This window comes from Canis lupus, chromosome 35 (genome assembly GCF_011100685.1).
Source record: "Canis lupus familiaris isolate Mischka breed German Shepherd chromosome 35, alternate assembly UU_Cfam_GSD_1.0, whole genome shotgun sequence".
Classification (NCBI taxonomy): Eukaryota; Metazoa; Chordata; class Mammalia; order Carnivora; family Canidae; genus Canis; species Canis lupus.
In genome coordinates, this window is record NC_049256.1 from 13,965,550 (window position 1) to 13,985,392 (window position 19,843).

General features: G+C 44.4%; 1 protein-coding gene across 10 annotated transcripts in view; it reads left to right on the forward strand.

Moving 5' to 3' along the window:
* PHACTR1 (phosphatase and actin regulator 1) overlaps positions 1-19,843 on the forward strand; it is a 555,031-nt gene that overhangs the window by 474,040 nt on the left and 61,148 nt on the right. For all 10 annotated transcript variants that reach the window (XM_038584184.1, XM_038584180.1, XM_038584181.1 and 7 more), the window contains one exon: positions 11,102-11,423. In XM_038584184.1, the coding sequence (XP_038440112.1) occupies positions 11,102-11,423 (322 nt within the window). The remainder of the gene's footprint in view (positions 1-11,101; positions 11,424-19,843) is intronic.

The window sequence follows — 19,843 nt, forward strand, 5'->3', positions numbered from 1 at the left end:
CTTTTTTACTCCAAAGTTCTTACTTGTAATCATTGGTTTCTAACATCCTCACTAAGATACCTATTCTTAAAATTCAAAACAATGGAATTATGAGCTTTCTTTGTTGTTTTTGTTTTTGGTTTGTTTTGTTTTTTTGTCTTGTTTTGTTTTTTTGCCTTGTGACTTTCAGTCCTTTTAAGAAAATTGGCTTCTTGGGGCATCTGGTTGGTTCGTTTGGTTAAGGAGTCAACTCTTGATTTCAGCTCAGGTCATGAGATCAAGCCCCGAGTTGGACTCTGTGCTGAACCAGGAGCCTGCTTAAGATTCTCTCTCTCTTCGTCTCATCCTTCACCACCACCTACCCCTACTCATACTCTTGCTCCCCCTTCTTTCTCTCAAAAATAAATAAATGGATTGGTTGGTTGAATTCTTAAAAAGGAAATCAGGGGGCACCTGGGTGGCTCAGTTAAGTATCTGACTCTTGATTTCAGCTCAGGTCATGATAGAGTCCTGGGATCCAGCCTTGCATCAGGTTCCTGGCTCAGCAGGGAGTCTACTTGTCTCCCTCTTCCTCTTCTTGCTCTCTCTGTCTCTCTCTTAAATAAATAATCAATTTTAAAAAAAGGAAAGGAAATTGGCTTCTTTATTTGCATAAGTCAAAGACAAAAATGTATCCAGTCTTTCAAAAATAACTAATATTCTCGAGGCACTTGATTATAAAGAGGAGGACCTGAATGCAGTTGGGTTGGGTTTGGAAGAACATGTTAAAAGCTGAGAGTCTGTAAGAATCAAGAACAGGACAAATCACAAAGGAAGCATTTTGGTCACAATTAGAGATTGGCAGTTCAGCAAAGAAAAGGAAATGTTGGGGGAGCCTGGGTGGCTCAGTTGGTTAAGCATCTAGCTCTTGATATGGGCTCCGGTCATGATCTCAGGGTTATGAGATTGAACATTGTGTCAGTGTGGAGCCTGCTGAGATTTGCTCTCTCCCTCTCCTTTTGCCTTTCCCCTACACATTCTTCCCCCCTCTCTCTAAAATAAATAAATCAGAAAGAAAGAAAGAAAGAAAGAAAGAAAGAAAGAAAGAAAGAAAGAAAGAAAGAAAGAAAGAAGAAAGAAAGAAGAAAGAAAAAGAAAAGAAAGAAGAAAAGAAAGAAGAAAAAGAGAAAAGAGTTGCTGATCCTTTACAAATAAGTCCTTCTGCTAATGTGAACCTGCCCAGGGCTTCTTTGTCTTTAGACCCTGAAATACAAGGAACTTCTGTTGATCAATGGCTAGTTTCAACATTCCGAAGTTTTTACAACTACAGACTTTCCTGGCAAATGGCTCCCATGCCCTGTGGTACTTCTTAGCCTCATCCGGGTCAAATGAGAATCTTCTATCCAGAGCTTATCATACCAAAACCAATGTTTCTCTTTATACCATCTCCCTAGTTCTTGGACACTATCCATGGCTCACTCTTCTGTATTCCCATTCTCACCTCTGATTTTGTTGTTCCTCACTGACCCTATTACTGTGTGTCCTCATTTCTCTCCAGTATCCTTCCCTATTCTCCTCCTGCAGATTCCTCTCCAACTCCACAAAATCATTCACTCTTACCTCTACCCTTGCATTCTACTTCGAAAACACAAGAAAACCACTAAGTGGACCACTGTGACTTTGGACCTCGTCTCTGCCTCTAAGTGGGAAACATGAACTATAACCCAGAGGCCCCAGAAGGTTTAAGGTTCATAGTCTCTGAGTAGTTGATACCTTGAAAGAATGGGAAATATACCCAAATTTACTCTTTATACCTAATTTTCTGTATTTTTCCAGTCTTTTTTTTTTTTAAGATTTTATTAATTTATTCATGAGAGACACACAGAGAGAGGCAAAGACACAGGCAGAGCGAGAAGCAGGTTCCCTACATGGAGCCTGATACGGGACTCAATCCCAGGACCCCAGGATCACGCCCTGAGCCAAAGGCAGACACTCAAATCACTGAGCCACCCAGGTGCCCCAGTATTTTTCCAGTCTTGATTTCCCTTTCTTAAAATACAGAAATTCTTTCTGGGTGCATTGGAGGACTTTCTATGAAAACCTTTTTTATTTTTATTTCTTTAGATTTATTTATTTATTCATGGGAGACACAGAGAGAGAGAGAGAGAGGCAGAGACACAGGCAGAGGGAGAAGCAGGCTCTATGCAGGGAGCCTGTTGCAGGACTCGATCCCAGGACCCCAGGATCACGCCCTGGGCCAAAGGCAGGCGCCAAACCACTGAGCCACCCAGGGATCCCCTAGAAACCTTTTTTAAAAAGGCGCTTTCTGCTCTCACTTCTGTGACCAGCGCAAAGATTACACCAAAATATCTTTTTTTTTTTTTTTTGTAGCACTGTTAGGTGGGAGATTTAATGCACTTGGCACTTTTTTTTATTGTGGTGAAAACATAATATAAAATTTACCTTCTTAGCAGTTTGTAAATGTGCAATTCAGTAACGTTGACTATATTCACATCGTTGTGCAACAGATTTCTGGAACTTTTCCATCTGGAAGAATTGAAACTCCCCTTTTTCCTTCCTCCCCTCTTAGCTCCTGATACTACCATTTTACTTCTTATTTCTATGAATATGGGGTACCTCCAGTAAGTGGAATCCTACAGCATTTGTCTTTTCATCAGAGGCTTATTTCATTTATACGCTGCCCTCAAGCTCTATCCACCCTGTAGCACACGATCGAATCTCCTTCTTTTGTAAGACTGAATGGCACTTCTGCTCTGAGTGCCCACCATGTGCAACGTGTCCCACCAGCCTTGCTACAGTTTATAAGAAGTGTTCCCTCATCAGCTGTAGGGCTTGTAGGCAATTATAAGCTACAGAAAATGCTTCATACAAAGATGTATAAACATGATTCTCAAGAAATTCAATAGCAAGAGACCAAATCCTTTTGAAAGAATTATACAGAGCATCATAAAGGAGGATGTATTTAAAACAGGCCTGAAAGATGAGTAAAATTTGAAAAGTTAGGGAGGGGAAAGGAGACTGTGGTGGAAGGTGAAGCAGAGTACACAGAGGCACCTGAATACAAGGCCCAGTCTGTTCAGGAACTAACACACGGCCCAGCTTGGCAGGGGTGCAGGATTTGTGGAGAGAAGCAGGCCAGAAATGGGTTGAAGGGAAACTGTGGAAAGCCTCGAATGCCATGATCATGATGATGGATTTAACTTTGGTGGAGGAAGTGGGCATGTTTTGTGGACATTTAGCAGCATGTGCTTGATCTCAACTCAGCTGTCTCCTTGACACCCTTGTGGATTTGATGGACAGTAATGCTGGGGGATAGATGCACAGCCAGCTGTACAAAGGAAACTGGGGGGTGGCCATCATCAGTGGAAAGTGCAAAGGGCACCAAGCTACTGCCCTTGGTTCTTCCTCTTGGACATCATTTCAATGTCCCAGGGTCAGTTCCCTGAGAGCAGGGATGGAGTCGGCCTTGGTCCCTTCTGTATCCTCAGCTAGCGCTGAGCAGCTTGAGAGAGAGAGAGAGAGAGAGAGAACCGCCTGTGGCTGAAGCATTAGAGGAGGAGCTGGATGATCATTTGCCCACGAGTTCCTAGCAGGATACTTGTTATCTCAGGCTCTGAGGTGTGCCATAAAGGCAGTCTGACTTGTGCTTCTGTAGTGCTTGATGGAACCACGATACCTAGATGGAAAAGCAACCCCTTATTAGAGTCACAGATAGAACATGACAGTCATCCATCAGTCAAACTAGGTGGCAGAGAGCACGTTGGGAATGTCAAGGGAAAATGGGGACACCCTTGGAGACCACCAACTGCAGGTGGTCAGACCAGCTGCCACCATCTCTGTAAATGCAAGAGGTAAGAGTGTGTCTTCTGACAGTGAATGAATATCGTGCATCAGGTAGAGGCGAGGTTGGAGATGAATTGCAGCCATCCTCTTTTTCCCTTTATAACATCTAAGGATCTCGCTTGAACTTACACCCTCATCCTGCATGTTCTTCCTCTTTATAGTTCCACATGGTCTGTGTAGCATTTCATTTTATACGATCTAAATTAACGACTTCCAGACATCATCGATCAATCCCTTGGTTCCAGCGTCCTGAGATCAGATGAGCGTGTTTTGCTTGCCTTCGTGACTGTGTGACTTGGATTTGACTCTCCCAGCCTTCTCCTGGACAGTCACAAATAGCAGTCCTCGCAGTGGGCACTGTCCGGTCCATGCTTCTTACTGTTGTCCAACTCTAGAACCTTCTCACTGTCCTTTGTGCCTGTCTTGCAGTAGGCATATGTTCCACAGCTCAGTTATCGATGGGACAGTGCTCTCCTCCCCCGGTCTCCCTGAGAGCAACGGCGCTCATCCGCATCACTGCAAAATCAAACCACCTAATAATGGGCTTTCGCGCAGATGATTTGTAATCTCCAGCCAAATGCTGGTCTCAACAGGTGTTTGCTGTCATGTAGGGACACCTACAGTTGTGACTCTTTAAAAGCAGTTTCCTGACAATGAATAATGTATACTTTGATTTCAAAAAAATCGAATTTAATTGCATGCCCTATGAAGATGACACGTGGCCCAGCTGTGATCCCCACTCACCACCCAACATCTCCATCCGGTGAGGCACGTCCCTCCCTCCTTGTTGTCATCTGCCTAGATGGTTTTGTGGAAAGTGACTACCCAGAGTCACTTTGTGGGAAGTGACTCAGAAACAAAGTCAGGTGCTGGTGATGAGTGTGCTATACTGGCATTCAGTTTTAGGACCCTGGAAGGTCTCAGGACACATTTGTCACAAACCTCAGATGTTCGTTAGTTTCCACGTAGGGCATGTAACACAAGTCACTTCTTCGTTTCTCTTTTTCTCTGCCCATCCCTCTTACCATGGGGGTTGGTCGACACATTTGGCCTTTCCAGGCATCTGACCAACGAACTTAGAATCCCTGGGAGGTTCTGAAGGAATTCACCAAGCTTGTATGAGCACTTTTGTTGCAGCCAGGGGGAGTCTGATTCCAGGCTTTGGTGCCCCTGGACTCTCATTGAAGTTCTAAGTACACTTCGTAGAGGCTCTTTATGTTCTTGGGGGGAGTGCCTGTCTCTATAAAAGGAGATGGGAGACTCTAACCCATTGAAACCAGGTGGCAAATGGCTGAGAAATTGTTACAGCACCTTCGCTCATTAAGGCGCTAAGTGCTACTATCATTGACAAGTGCCCTGATGCATATCTCAGGCAGAAATGGGCTTCAACAGCAGGTGTTAATAAAAAACAGAGAAGAGAGGTTTGGAATGTGTGCCCTTAGCCCACGCTGGTTCTGTTATAGACTGTGGTCCTATGGCACAGGAGTGGACTAGAAAAGTAATCTGGAGTTTTCATCCCCTGGTCTGAAGTCAGAAGGCAGAGCTGTGTCATGTCTGGATATACAGCCTTCTTGGGTTTTATGGCTCTGTGACACTCACAGTTTGAGTTTATTTTCCTTGTTCTCTGGAACTGGTTGTTTCTGCCTTTCCCACTCCATCAACAGAGACAGTTTTATGAATATACTGCATCTCGATCAGTCTGGCTGCAGAGGGACTCATGCATTTCTAAGTCAGCGGGCAGAGAGAGCTTTGTGTGCCCCAGCAGGACCGGCCACTGTCATCATTTTAAATGCAGGAGGCAGAGTGTGTCCTCCAATGATCCATAAATACCATGCATCCCATAGATGCAAAGCATTTTATTCAGTTAGGTACTATTGAGGCAAAGGAGACATTTTTTTTATCCCTGGATTTTTAGAGGTAAAGAGTCTGAATCCCCCAAAAAAGATTAGCTCTTTCCAAAGCCTCTGAACAGCAGAAAATCTAGGTTGTCATTCTCAGTTTTGTGTTCTTTTCCACTAGCCCTCAATACTGATGCAGGGCTGCATGCATTAGAACAGCACCCCCAAAACCTGAGTGGCCTTGCCCTTTTTGCTTTGCTGCAAGCATTGAAAGCTGCCAAGAGGGTCCTTTGAAAGCTCTCTTTTGCATTATTGGATTCCCTTTCAGCTGGCTTTTCACCTGCTTACTTAGAACCACCACCTACTGTACTCACGGCACTCCCGGGTGCTGTTTTGGCTTCTCGCTTCCCACTCCAGATGGGAAGCATCAGGCTAGGAGATGCTCACAGGTACATCAAGAGTCCCATGAGCAACAGGCCAGGATGTGGCACTCGGCAAATTGCAAAGTGTGTCCACATCATCTTGTCTGCCCCTCAGGACAACCCCTGAGAGAGGCAGAGAATATCTTTTTTTCATTCAGTATCAGAGAAGACTACATTTATTGAGCTCCTTTTACATATCAAGGAATCAAGGACTGAACTGGAGGGATTTTAACACAGGGCAGTCCTCCGCTGACCCGTTCAGGGACTTTGTAAAATGATTAAAAGGTGCCCTTTGGAAGAATGAGTCTCCTGAGTGAGAGTCTCTGGGCCAGTGTTTGGATTTTAAATGCTTCCCAAGTGCTCATCATACTCAAGGAGTAAGAGGAAAGAATTAGGGAGAATCACTGATTTGGGGGCACTTTACAGCTACCCGAGGCAGGGATATGATGCATCGGTTCCATCCAGCCCCTGGGCCAGTGTCCACCCTGAGTGTTCAGCAGCAGGGTCTCCAGGCTCTATTTCTATGTCCCCAACATATAAAAAGTAAAAGACTAATCTGCAGGAATCCAGTGTACTGAAAGCTGAACTGTCTAAGATCTATTCACCTAATGACTAGCTTTGCCTAAATCTAACATTTGCAATTAAGGGATTTGTCTTAAAACCAATTTGTCTAAAGGTGCTTCCAACTTAATTTTATATTTATAAAAATTTTACATAAAAATCACTTATGGATGAGTACTTTGTGGATGAAAAGATTTCTTATATCCTTTGGGGTGAATTTTTCTGTTTTATTTGTTTTAGAATACTTTGAGGACATTTCAGACAAGTTTGCCTAAAGGAGCATTTCTTCAAAATTTTGTCTCAAGCAATAAATATTTAATCAGATGTTTAGCTTTTCCTACTGACTTGATTCAGTGCATTAGATTTCTCATTTCCTTCTTGCTGATTTTGGTATGTCCTATGTGTACTGTATGCATGTGTTAAACAAACAAGGAAACATACACCCAATACTCATTTCTGTTTAATGAGGCACTGACATTTTTGTGACACAGATGACAGCCTGAGATGAATGGATTGGGAATGGAATGCATGCTCCCCACTGTTTCCTTCCAAGATGCCACATACTTAAGGCAGTGATTTCCACCAAACTAATTAGGGAAGTTTGGGAGACTCTTATTCGGGAGGTCAGAGGTGAAGCCCAGGAATACAAACTTCTAGCAAGCATCAGGCCACCATTGCAGGTGGTCCAACAGCTCTGCTTAAAAGTCCGTGCTCTTGGGATACCCAGGTGACTCAGTCAGTTGAGCATCTCACTCTTTATCTCAGCTCAGGTCTTAATCTCAGGGTTGTGTGTTCAAGCCCCACATCGCTGGGCTCTATGCTAGGTGTTTGGCATCTGTTTAAAAAAAAAAAAAAAGGAGTTAGTGCTCTTTTTTTTTTTTTTTTCTGTTGTTTTCAGAGAACAGGACAAGAATAAGAGGTTGTGTGGTTTTCAAATATGGCTTTTTTTTTTTAAGATTTTATTTATTTACTCATGAGAGACACAGAGAGAGAGGCAGAGACACAGGCAGAAGGAGAAGCAGGTTCCATGCAGGGAGCCCGATGTGGGACTCAATCCCGGAACTCCAGGATCACGCCCTGAGCCGAAGGCAGGCGCCAAACCGCTGAGCCACCTGGGCTGTCCAAATATGGTTTTTAAAAGACAAAGCTGGCACCCACCCCAATAGAATCCCTAAGAGGGGGTGGTAGGGTCTGCATCAGTGTGAGGCTAACACATCCCTGGGGTTGAGAATCATAAGGCTGCAGGAGTCCGGGCTTCACTAGTGGAGCCGAAACACATGGGAGGAGCCATCCAAATGCAGCTGGCCTTAACCAGCACAAAGTCGAGCAGAATGAAATGGAGGTGCTGGCCATCTGGGTCACAGGAGTTCGGGGCAGGAAAGGCTGCAAGGGGGATAGGTATTGGGTCTTCAATTGTGCTTTGAAGGGTGAATGCAATTTTGATCATTGGGCAGAGAGGGTGCTTCAGGGGGCATGTGGGACAAAGGCCCTCAGAGAGGATGAGCATGGCTACTGGGAAACCCAGTGGGGAAGCTGGCCTGGGTTGGCCAGAGTGTCCAGGGAGATGCAGGCAGGAGGTACCTGCTGGCGCTGGGCTGGGCTGGAAGGCCCGTAGCACTGCCTGGGGCAGAAAGTCATTGTGTGACCTCCAGCATGACATGTGCTTTAGGGAGGTGTCTGGTATGGGGTGCAGATGGAATAGGAGGATGGACTCTGTGATCCACCCTACAAGAGGATTTAAGGTCCCAGACTGGTGTCGTGGTCAAGGGGGCAGAGAACACAGAAGTTTGCAAGAGACAGAAAAAGCGATAGACAGAAACTCAGAATGGCAGACCGTGTTCAGCTAGCTCCAGATCTGTTATGAGCAGTGACTTGGTATTACGATGTCATAAAGATATAAAAATAGGCACAGAGAGTGACTACACATCTGGGCTGCTCAGGCCTCCTCGCTTGTCTACCGTGATGGGGATTACCAAGCTAATTTGCTGATAATTCTGATAATACTAAGCCACCTGATTTTAACCTTTTCCCCAACTTCCTCCCTTTTTACCAAATCTCCTGAGCTAAAAAATTATTTTAAGTAATTCATTTTTATTTCCTACCCACCTATAATTGATGACTGTGTGTAGTGAAACAACTAGAAAGGAGATGCAGGCAGGAAAAGAGAAAGGCGTCCTCGAGGACCCCTCCATCTCTCTTCTTGAGCAGTGAAAGTAACCATGGCCACTAATTTGCTTACTACCTCCTTGCCCATTCTGATACAATTTCTGGTGTCCCCTTGGCCATTTTCCTAGAGAAGAAACCAAGTAAGCTTTGCTGTAGAAGTGGTGACAGGAAACACCGTGGTAGAGTGTGTGCAGGAAGTTGTAGTTTTGCAAGATGGTAACCCAGGTAGTCACTGTTCCTTCCAGGTAGATGGCTCCATGCTGCCCTCCTGGCTCTGCTTCCTCCTGCCCAAGCGAGTGAGCACTTACCTGGCTTAGACAGACAGCTAGACCTACAAAGGAAGGAATAACGGGTAAAGGTTCTTGGATAGAAACCCTTAACATTTCCAGACATATTGCATTTGCGCTACGTTTGCTCAAAGGCTTCTGAGAGCCAAAGGGATGGACCCTTCAGTAGCAGGAACTGGACAAAGGGGATGAGTTTCTGGTATCTCAGCCTCTTTGGAGTAAGCACCGTTGGTCATTCACCTGAACGTGGTTAGGTTACTTTGTGTCCTGTGCATGGGGGATGGTGACAAACAGGATGAGCCTTTGCGGAGGAGCATGAGGGAGCCCTGTGGTTATGACCAGTTGGCATTTTGGTGTTGGGGAGCAATCTTATCAGGCTCTCTGGAATTATTAGGCTTCCCTGTGTATCTCAGCTGTAGGATCCATACACCCACAGCTGCATGATCCTAAAATTTCATTTTATGCTCATATTCCACCCCCCACTCCCGGCAAGTATGTATTTCTGGGGAAGGTATGAATGCATCCCACAGCAGAGCCTCAGCACATCAGCTCATCCTGTAAATGAGTTGTGAGCCTCTCGCTCTGTGAGCTAGGCACCGTACAAGATGCTAAGGGTAGAGTGACCAAGTATCTGAGGTCCTTGTTCTCCAGGAGAGGAGCCAGCTATGTATACAGGAAGTGCCATTTAGTGTCTTCAGAGTCCAGTGGCATCGTCTGCAAAAGCAAGATGAGAATGTGTCTCCACCACAGGCTCATTGTGAGGATGACATTGAAAAGCACTTGAACAATATCTGGCCCGGGGGGAGGGGCAACTCGAGTTATTCCCACCATCGTGGTTGCCACCGTTGCCATGGGCAGGGATGAACCCCACATCTGCAGTAGACCCTACTGGTGCGGAATAGAAGGGGCGATGTAATGACCCGGGAGTGTTCCTCGGGGAAAGGGAGGTCATTTTGCAGTTGGATCTTGAAGGGGGAGGACAAAACAGGAATACTCCGACCCGAGGAGGGAATGTGGCAAAGGCCTGGGGGTGTGCAGACATCAGGGAGTTTGGGAAATGCAGATGTTCTGGAGGGAAAGAGAGGTCTCACATGTGTACCTTGGGCTTCTCTGCAAAGTGGGAGCCGCGCTCTGCCAAGGGAAGGGGGCCTCAAGGAGACCAGGGAAGATAATGACAAGCCATGGAGAGAAGATGAGGGCAAAGGCCACCCTGTCATGGAACTGGGGGGTGTTGGGTGTGTGCAGGTGCCACCACAGCCCGGGAGTACCTATAGCAGCCCCACCATGGTGTGAACAGCCCAACTATGGATGGGTGGGTAGACCAGCTCAGACCTCATGGAGGCCACCATGCTCAGACCTCATGGAGGTCAAGTGTGACCATGAAGAGATGAGCTGCGTAACGTGCAGACCATGGGGGGCTTGCCTCTTCATGGGGCACCTGAGCCTACTCTGTGACAGTGACTCTTCATAAAGCATCCTGCCTAGGTTATAGATGAGGGAATTAAAGTTAGCACCATAGATGTCCCTTGTGGAGGGACACGCTGTTAACGGACGTGAGCCTAGGACTGGCTTCTAGTCCTGTGCCTGTATAAAGGTGCCAGATGAAAGGATATTAGCACGTTACAGTGGCAAAATTGCACACATCATAATGTATCCTAGGACAGGTCTCTTTGAAGTTCCATGGGTTTCCATGAATAGAAGAATGGACCATCATGTTCATTTCCCCTTCCTGCTGCTGGTTGGCCTCACTTAGCCTGACAGCTGTGTGACAGATGTCACTAATGCCCCCCGAGGGCCCTTGAGGCCAGCACGCTTTAGGCAGGAAACGAGTTGGTGGGTGCTTGCTGAGTTAGCTAGCAGCCACCCTGCTGGTGTGTTCAGTCGGTGCATTTTATCTCAGGGCCCATGTCAATGCCTACAGTCCCAAGGTGGGCACGTGTGGTGTTATAGGTTTCTTCCCACACCCTAAAACTCACAGCTGCCTCTCGCCCTCCTTTTGCTGCAGATCCTGGCGCCCCTGTGAAATTGCCTTGTCTGCCAGTGAAACTGTCGCCTCCGCTACCTCCAAAGAAAGTCATGATCTGTATGCCTGTAGGGGGGCCAGACCTCTCCCTGGCATCCTACGCAGCCCAGAAGAGTGGCCAGCAGAGTGGGGCCCAGCACCACCATGCAGTCCTGCCATCACAGATCCAGCACCAGCTGCAGTATGGCAGCCTCGGCCAGCACCTCCCTTCCACTACCGGCTCCCTCCCCATGCACCCCTCCGGCTGCAGGATGATAGAGGAGCTGAACAAAACGCTGGCCATGACCATGCAGAGGCTGGAAAGGTAATTGATGGGGGGGGGGGCTTGGCTAAGTGGGGGGTTAGGATCTGATCATAACCCAGGAGTATAAAGACCAGAGTTAAGAGCTTATCCTCACTAGGGGAAAGGTTTGAAAGTAAAATCAGACCAAAACCTGAATGTCAAGGGAAGTGTGGAAGAAAAAAAAATAGTGTTGCCAATTGCCAGATTCCAGAAAAGTCACATTTATCAAAAAAAGTAATATATATATATATACACATACACATACTATAAAATAGTATAATATGTATAAATATATAAGTAATACATAAATATAATAATAAGTATGAATATGTTAATATATTTAATACAAATTTTAAACAAGTATTTAACATAAACATTTGATATAAGTATATTAACTTATATATTTACATGTACATATATCTAAATACATGAATATATAGAAAGAGGAACATATAACACATACTTCTATAAGCCTTAATATTTTTTGAAAGTATATGCATATAATTATTATAGAGGTTACTTGTCAGTTGGGAAGATGGGAAAGAAATTATTTGACTTTTATATTTCATATCTTTCCATACTGCTAATTTTTTATTTTGTATGTATTGTTTTTATGATAGAAAAAAGGGGGGGGGAGACAGGGATGCCTGGGTGGCTCAGTTGGTTGAGCATCCAGCTCTTGGTTTCGCCCTCAGGGTCATGAGATCAAGCTCCATGTAGGGCTCCATGTTCAGTGGGAAGTCTGCTTAGGATCGTCTCTCCCCCTCTCCCTCTGCCCCTTCCCCTGCTCACATCCATGCTCTCGCTCTCTCTCAGAAAAAAAGAAAAAAGATCTTTTGAATATAAAATAAGGAAAGATGAGAGCTGACAGGATGTTGGTGAAAAAGCAGTGGGATGGGAGAGGTAGAAAGGCACGCCCTTGTTTTTGCTGATGAAAGAAGCAGAGTACCATAGCTTGATTATTGACTATTAATGTTTAGCCACACCTGGTGCAGTTGCCTCTTTCACCAGAATCTGCCTCCAGTAGCATTGCTGGGAGGTCTGCAAAGACCCAAAGGACTCATTCCGAAGTGTGTGTGTGTGTTCAGATACCGCCCTACTTCTACTAGATTTCCCAACATGATCCCAAGGCATGTTGCTTCCCCTAATTTCCTAGCACAACAAGAACAAAATGTTGCAATCTGCCATGTAGGATGTATCTGAGCTTGGGACCCTGACTGCCTGTCCCAGAGTAGTGACCACTGTCAGCTGGGTCCTACAGATGGGAAAATCACAGTCTGGAGAGCCTGCTGGTCACCAGGCAGAGGGCCAGAGGCAAGATGGACACAGTCAGGAGCTTTCTGTAATAGTTTCCAGACTCTTGGCGACATATTCTGTGTTTGGGCTAGAAGTGATTCCAAGGGAAGTAGTCGTTGCTAGGAATTCTGACTTGATTGTCCATTAATATCTGCCCTCACTGAAAAAAAAAAAAAAAGATGTCTTTGGACCCTTGCCATCCTTTTCAACTACTATTATTGCTAATAAAGAAGGTAGTTGTTTCAATTTTGGATGGCACTTTTTAGTCTTTGATATATGTTTATTATCATCTTGATCCTCCCATGAGCCAGGGAGACCTAGTAAGTAGAGGATGCAAAGACAGGATATACAGTATCTTTAATGAATTGGAAACTCTTTCATCAATTGAAAAAGATCCTCAAGAACAGCATGGTAGTTGCTAAATACATGTCTACTTAAACATGCCATTTTAAGAGGTCCAGTGCGGAGACAGAACATGAGAGACTCCTAACTCTGGGAAACGAACTAGGGGTGGTGGAAGGGAAGGTGGACGGGGGGTGGGAGTGACTGGGTGACGGGCACTGAGGTGGGTACTTGATGAGATGAGCCCTGGGTGTTATTCTATATGTTGACAAATTGAACACCAATACAAAATAAATTTATTAAAAAAATAAAAATAAGAGGTCCAGTGGAAAATACTAACCAACAAGTGACAAACCGTGTTTCGATTCAGTCATTCTTGTATTTGTAGATTATTTCAGTTGCGTGTAGACCAATAGGTAGGTCTGTTGGACCTAAACCAGGTCAGGTTCTCTACTGAAATGAATCAAAGAGAACAGATGATATTATGGGGAGAGGGTGCAGGAAGGGGAACAGCCTGATGTTGGCAGCTGCACCAAGACAATCCCATGTGCTTCGTGCCACCGTCGGGCTCTCATTACCCCTGTCTCCCTCCTCTCCCACTTAGGTCAAGGCACAGGGTTGTTCTGATAGACCAGCCAGGACATAGGGAATTAACATGTATATCACTCTGATAAGATCATCCTCCAGAGAGAGAGAGGCCTTCTTCCCAAACAAATAAAGATGGAGAGATTTTTCTGAGCATCCCCATATGGGTCTTCCAGATGCCCTGGATGGATCTGAAGCAAGGCCTCACAGGCCACCTTTTCATTAGTCTGGGATCGCCTTACTTTTAACTGTCTAAAAATGCTCCCGGTTGCCTATCAACATGACTTCATTTTTGTTCTGACCAAGTTTAACACAGAAAGAAAGAATCATTTCTCTCTTCTGGCAATTTCCAGTGACCCCAAAAAACACTGCAGGAAGGAAGAAACATTACCGAGCACTTAGGCATGCTGCCCGCAAAGCCCCTGAGGTCTCATGGAATGTCACCTGTCGGGCACTGGTGCATTCCTGTGGTCTGCTCCTGATGAAACACTGTAAGTCATGTGAAAATCAAATGAAGAATTAAGGAGCATTAATGCCAGACTTCGGGCCATAAATCTGAATAAATAGTCCTGTTATAATTGAAAGGGGCAATAAAGAGCATCCAGGCAACCAGCCCACTGCCTGTCGCAGCATTCCTGGCCATTTGTCTTCCACTCCCTGCAAGAACGGGAGCCTCCCGTGGGCCCCAGAGAGTCCACCCCATGGTCAAGAAGGTATGATTATTAGAAGGTTTCTTATATTAAGTTAAAAGTTTTACTTCTCCTAACTTAGACCCCCTCAGTTATATTTCTAGTCTTCGTTTCCTGTGAAAAGTTTCCAAATCTTTGAAGGTCACTACCATTGACTTTATGAAAGGCTTCTCTCTTCCACACCAATAATCAATAATGGAATCCAAATTTCATTATAATAACCATTTATTGAGGGGCACCTGGGTGACTCAGTGGTTGAGCATCTGCCTTTGGCTCAGGTCATGATCCCAAGGTCCTGGGATCGAGTCCCACATCGGGATCCCCACAGGGAGCCTGCTTCTCCCTCTGCCTGTGTCTCTGCCTCTCTGTGTGTGTCTCATGAATAAATAAATAAAATCTTTTTAAAAGATTATTCATGAGAAACACAGGCAGAGGGAGAAGCAGGTTCCCTGCAAGGAGCCCGATGTGGGACTTGATCTCAGACCCCCGGAATCACGCCCTGAGCCAAAGGCAGATGCTCAACCTCTGAGCTACCCAGGCTTCCCTGAGAAGGTTTCTAGACCCTTTACCATCTTGCTTGTGTTCTCCCAAGAATACTCTAAATCTCTGATTTGTGTGAACAAGTTCTTTTTCTTTAAGTTTTTTTGAAAATTTGTTTAAATTTTACTTAGTTAATATACGGTGCACTATTGGTTTCTGGAGTAGAATTCAGTGATTCATCTCTTACATACAACACCCAGTGTTCATCATAACAGGTGCCCTCTCAAAAGACATGAACAGAAATCTCACAGAGGACAACATAGACATGGCCAACACACACATGAGAAAATGCTCCGCATCACTTGCCATCAGGGAAATACAAATCAAAACCACAATGAGATCCCACCTCACACCAGTGAGAATGGGGAAAATTAACAAGGCAGGAAACAACAAATGTTGGAGAGGATGTGGAGAAAAGGGAACCCTCTTGCACTGTTGGTGGGAATGTGAACTGGGGCAGCCACTCTGGAAAACTGTGTGGAGGTTCCTCAAAGAGTTAAAAATAGACCTGCCCTACGACCCAGCAATTGCACTGCTGGGGATTTACCCCAAAGATTCAGAAGCAATGAAACGCCGGGACACCTGCACCTGATGTTTCTAGCAGCAATGTCCACAATAGCCAAACTGTGGAAGGAGCCTCGGTGTCCATCAGAAGATGATGGATAAAGAAGATGTGGTCTATGTATACAATGGAATATTCCTCAGCCATTAGAAACAACAAATACCCACCATTTGCTTCAATGTGGATGGAACTGGAGGGTCTTATGCTGAGTGAAGTAAGTCAATCGGAGAAGGACAAACATTATATGTTCTCATTCATTTGGGGAATATAAATAATAGTGAAAGGGAATATAAAGGAAGGGAGAAGAAATGGGTAGGAAATATCAGAAAGGGAGACAGAACATGAAGACTCCTAACTCTGGGAAACGAACTAGGGGTGGTGGAAGGGGAGGAGGGCGGGGGTGGGGGTGAATGGGTGACAGGCACTGAGGGGGGCACTTGACGGGATGAGCACTGGGTGTTATTCTGTATGTTGGCAAATTGAACACCAATAAAAAATAAATTTATTATTTTAAAAAAAAGAATTCAAAAAATAAATAAATAACAGGTGCCCTCCTTGATGTCTATCACCCAGCTAGCCCATCCCCCACCCACCTCCCTCCATCAGCCCTCCATTTGTTTTCCTTCATTAACAGTCTCCTATGGTTTGTTTCTTTGTCTTTCTTCCCCACCCTCCCCATACGTTCATCTATTTTCTTCCTCAAATTCCACGTATCACTGAGATCATACGGCATTTGTCTTTCTGGGACTGACTTATTTCACTTAGCATCATACTCTCTAGCTCCATCCACATTGTTGCAAATGGCAAGGGTTCATTCTTTTTGATGGTTGAGTAATATTACACTGCATCTTCTTTATCCATTCATCAGTCCATGGACATTTGGGCTCTCTGCATGGTTTGGCTATTGCCGATAATGCTGCTCTATATATGAACAAGTTCTTAATCATTGCTCTGACCTGAACTTACTTGGTGACACAAAGAAGTGACTTGTGGTTGGTCACTTACAGCTTTGGCTCACCAGATTTGGGGGAGGGGATGCAGAAGAAGGGAACTACAGACCAAGTTGATGCAAACTTGAAGAGTGCCATGTTTGTCCAAGGTCCCAAGATGAGAGCAGCCACGCCAGAGGCAGTGTCTATATCACAGACTGCCACCATCTAACTGCCGGGGTGTCAGCCTCAGGTACCACTTCTCTTTGCCTTTAATTCCCCATCTGTAAAACAGGGGTAATAATGCCACCGCCAACCTCATTAGGGCTGTTTGTGAAGAACAAGCGACTTCTTCCATCCAGCTCAGTCATCCTCCTTGGCATGCAGTAAAAGTGTCCAAGAAACGGTAGCAAGTGTTAAGCCAAATTATATACAAATTCACCTTCAGTGCCCCTGAAGGGCATATTACAAACAAGTTTGATCCAGTGTCGGAGATTTTGCTTGTGTCAGTTTCCTGAAATGACATGGTCTTCATTTGTTTCCCTTCCTGATGATTCATCTCTTCTTTGAAAGTGACATTTTCTCATTTCAGTTATCATGCAATTTTTAATATCTGCAATAAGCTCTATGATCTAATTGACATAAATCTGGGAATTCAGACTTAAAAATCCTAATCAGCCACTCATTTTCTTTCTCATCTTAATTCAACCTATCAGTTCCCTGTGCTCTGGCTTCCCTGTTAGTAAAATGAAGATGGGGTATGTATCCTTGTTGACCCTGAAGGAATTTGGGGGTGATTCTTAAGGGAATACACCTTAAAGAAAGAAGTCCTTCTTAATTAAAAGGGAAATTCAAACTTCTAGTTGCTCAGGCCAGAAATCGTGGGCTCACTCTTGACACTCTTCTTTCTCTTGGACCTCATGTCCGCTGGGTTGGCAAAAGCTCTTGGGTGTGCATGGAGGATGTGTCTTGGATGAGCCATTTTCCACCAGCCTGATCTTCTGCTTCCACTCCTGCCCCTTCAGTCAAACGGACAATGTGTAACAAAACTCGGGTCATGGTTGCTTTGGTTTCCTATAGCAGCCATAACAAAGTACCACAGACTGGGTGGCTTAAACAATAGGAATTTATGTTCTCACAGCTCCAGAGACTGGAAATCCAAGAACAAATATGTCAGCAGTATTGCTTTCCCCTAAAGCCTCTCTCCTTGGCTCGTAGATGGGTAGATGGGGCCTGGGGCATTCACATGGTCTTCCCTCTGTATGTGTCTGTGTCCTAATCTCCTGCTCTTAGAAGAATACCAGTCATTTGGTTAGAACCACCCTCGCCCCCATGACCTCATCTTACTCAGTCGCTCTTCTAAAGACACTATCTCCAGATGCATTCTGTGGGTCTGAAGTACTGGGATTAGAATTTAAACACATGAATTTTGAGGGAGACATGATAACCCATAACAATGACTGTGCCCAAAATGTTCCTTTGGCCTTCCAATGCACTTATGAGTATAAAGCAAAGCAGAGGAGCATGGCATGGACCTTCTGTCCTCTCCCTGACTTGTTATCTGCACTGCCCACTCTCTCCTACCAAAAAGGCCCTCTTGCTTTCTCACAGCCTTCGACATGCCAGATACCCTCTGAAAAAGGGCCTTTGTACCTTCCCTCGCTAGACTGCTCTTCCCTCGCATATCCTCAGGGCTCCCTCCCTCCCCTTCCTTGGGCCTGTACTCTGTTGTCCTTCCTCAGTGAGGCCCTCCCTAATCCCCCTACTTAATGCTACAATCCTCCTAGTTACACAGCATGTTCTCCAGCTCCCCTTCATTCTTTTTGTAGCATTTTTCCCCACCTAGCATTCTGTATTGCTTGCTTTTCATTTTGCTTATTGCTCTTCTCACCTAATAGAATATACTGTCCACAGAGATGAGAACTGTTTTATTCAGGCTTGTATCCAAAGTGCCTAGAATAGGGCCTGGCTTACAGGCACTAGGTGCTTAATAAACATTTGAGTAAATAAACAGATATGTGAATGAATGAATATAGAGGCCTCAGTAGCCACTATGGTTGGATTGTTAATCTCTTCCCTGTTGATGGATATTTAGAGTGGTCCTGATGTTCTTTGTCACTGTTAAGCTTAGAGTTCTCACAAGACACACGTTACATAAATTCTAAGTGATGATGTGGAGAATGTGTCTTTAACCTTTTTTATTTTTCTCATAACCCTAAAATCTTGGACATTCCCTCTGTATAGAATGCACCCTCCTCTCCTCCACCATCCACTCCACCTTGTTTTGCAAAGCAAAATTCTGCTTATTTTTCAAGAAATACTGTGTCCTCCTTGACCACTTCTCAGATTCCCAGAGGAAGCTCTGCCTCCTTCTGGGCTGCCTCTGTCTCCACACACTACCTCATGTTGTGCATTTCTCTGTATATTCTCTCTTAGAGGTGGGTGGGCACCATCCTTGTCTTCCCACTCAACGCTAGTCCATCACAGGACCTGTCATGTAGGAAGTACTCAGTAAACATTTATTAAATGAATGTGATTAAAAGTTCTTCTGATCTTTGAATAGAAAGGTATTTTAATCTGATGTTTAATGTTTAATTAGAAATTCCCTTAATTATAGAAACAAGCTTTAGCTGTGGATACACTCCCAACCCCATGGTTGAGCTGTGTGAATTCTGTTTTTGTAGATATTAGAAACAAAGTAAAAGTGTCTTCCTTTAAAGTTTAACACAGGTCTTTGTCACATTGAATAGTATCAGACTTGAGTTCAAGATATTGTAATGTTGATTAGGAACTTTACTCACGGAAGTTCATTGTCCCTTCATTTAATTCTCTTGTACTGTATTCATTGTACATGATAAAATGGGGGAAGTGACCATCCATGGCTCTTCTAGCAAACTGCTGAGGTGTAGGGTTTCATACTGGATCATCCAGCTGTCTTCAGTATCCTCAGGTTTTAACTTAACTTTCAGAATTTTGAGAATTTATAGGGACCTGAAAAATCAGCACAAGCAGATGAAAGGTGGATGAGGGGGCATCCTGACAGATTAGAGGAAGGGGAGTATATTAGCATGGCAGGAATAATTGAAATCTGGGGAGTATATTAGCATGGCAGGAATAATTGAAATCTCTGGATTGAAACTAAAACAAAAAAAATTTTTTTAAATAAAATAGAACAAAAAAAATTCACATTTTTGTTCCTATTATTGCTCATATGTATCAATAATTGATATTTTTAATACTGTTTTATTTTCACCTATGGGTTTTGGTTTAGGGAATTTTAAGAACCATACATTTAGTTCTACAGAGATGCATTTACTTACTACATATGGGTCTTAAAGTGGACAAGTAAACACATCTCTAATACATTTACTTTTCCTCCACTTTTTCCTACCCTCCAATCCCTCAACTGCTAGAATAGGAAAGCTGCAGTATTTAAAAAGGAAGGTGCCTGTGTTTCCTTAGTATCTGTAAGATCAGTTAGCAGTTTTTTATGGAGTA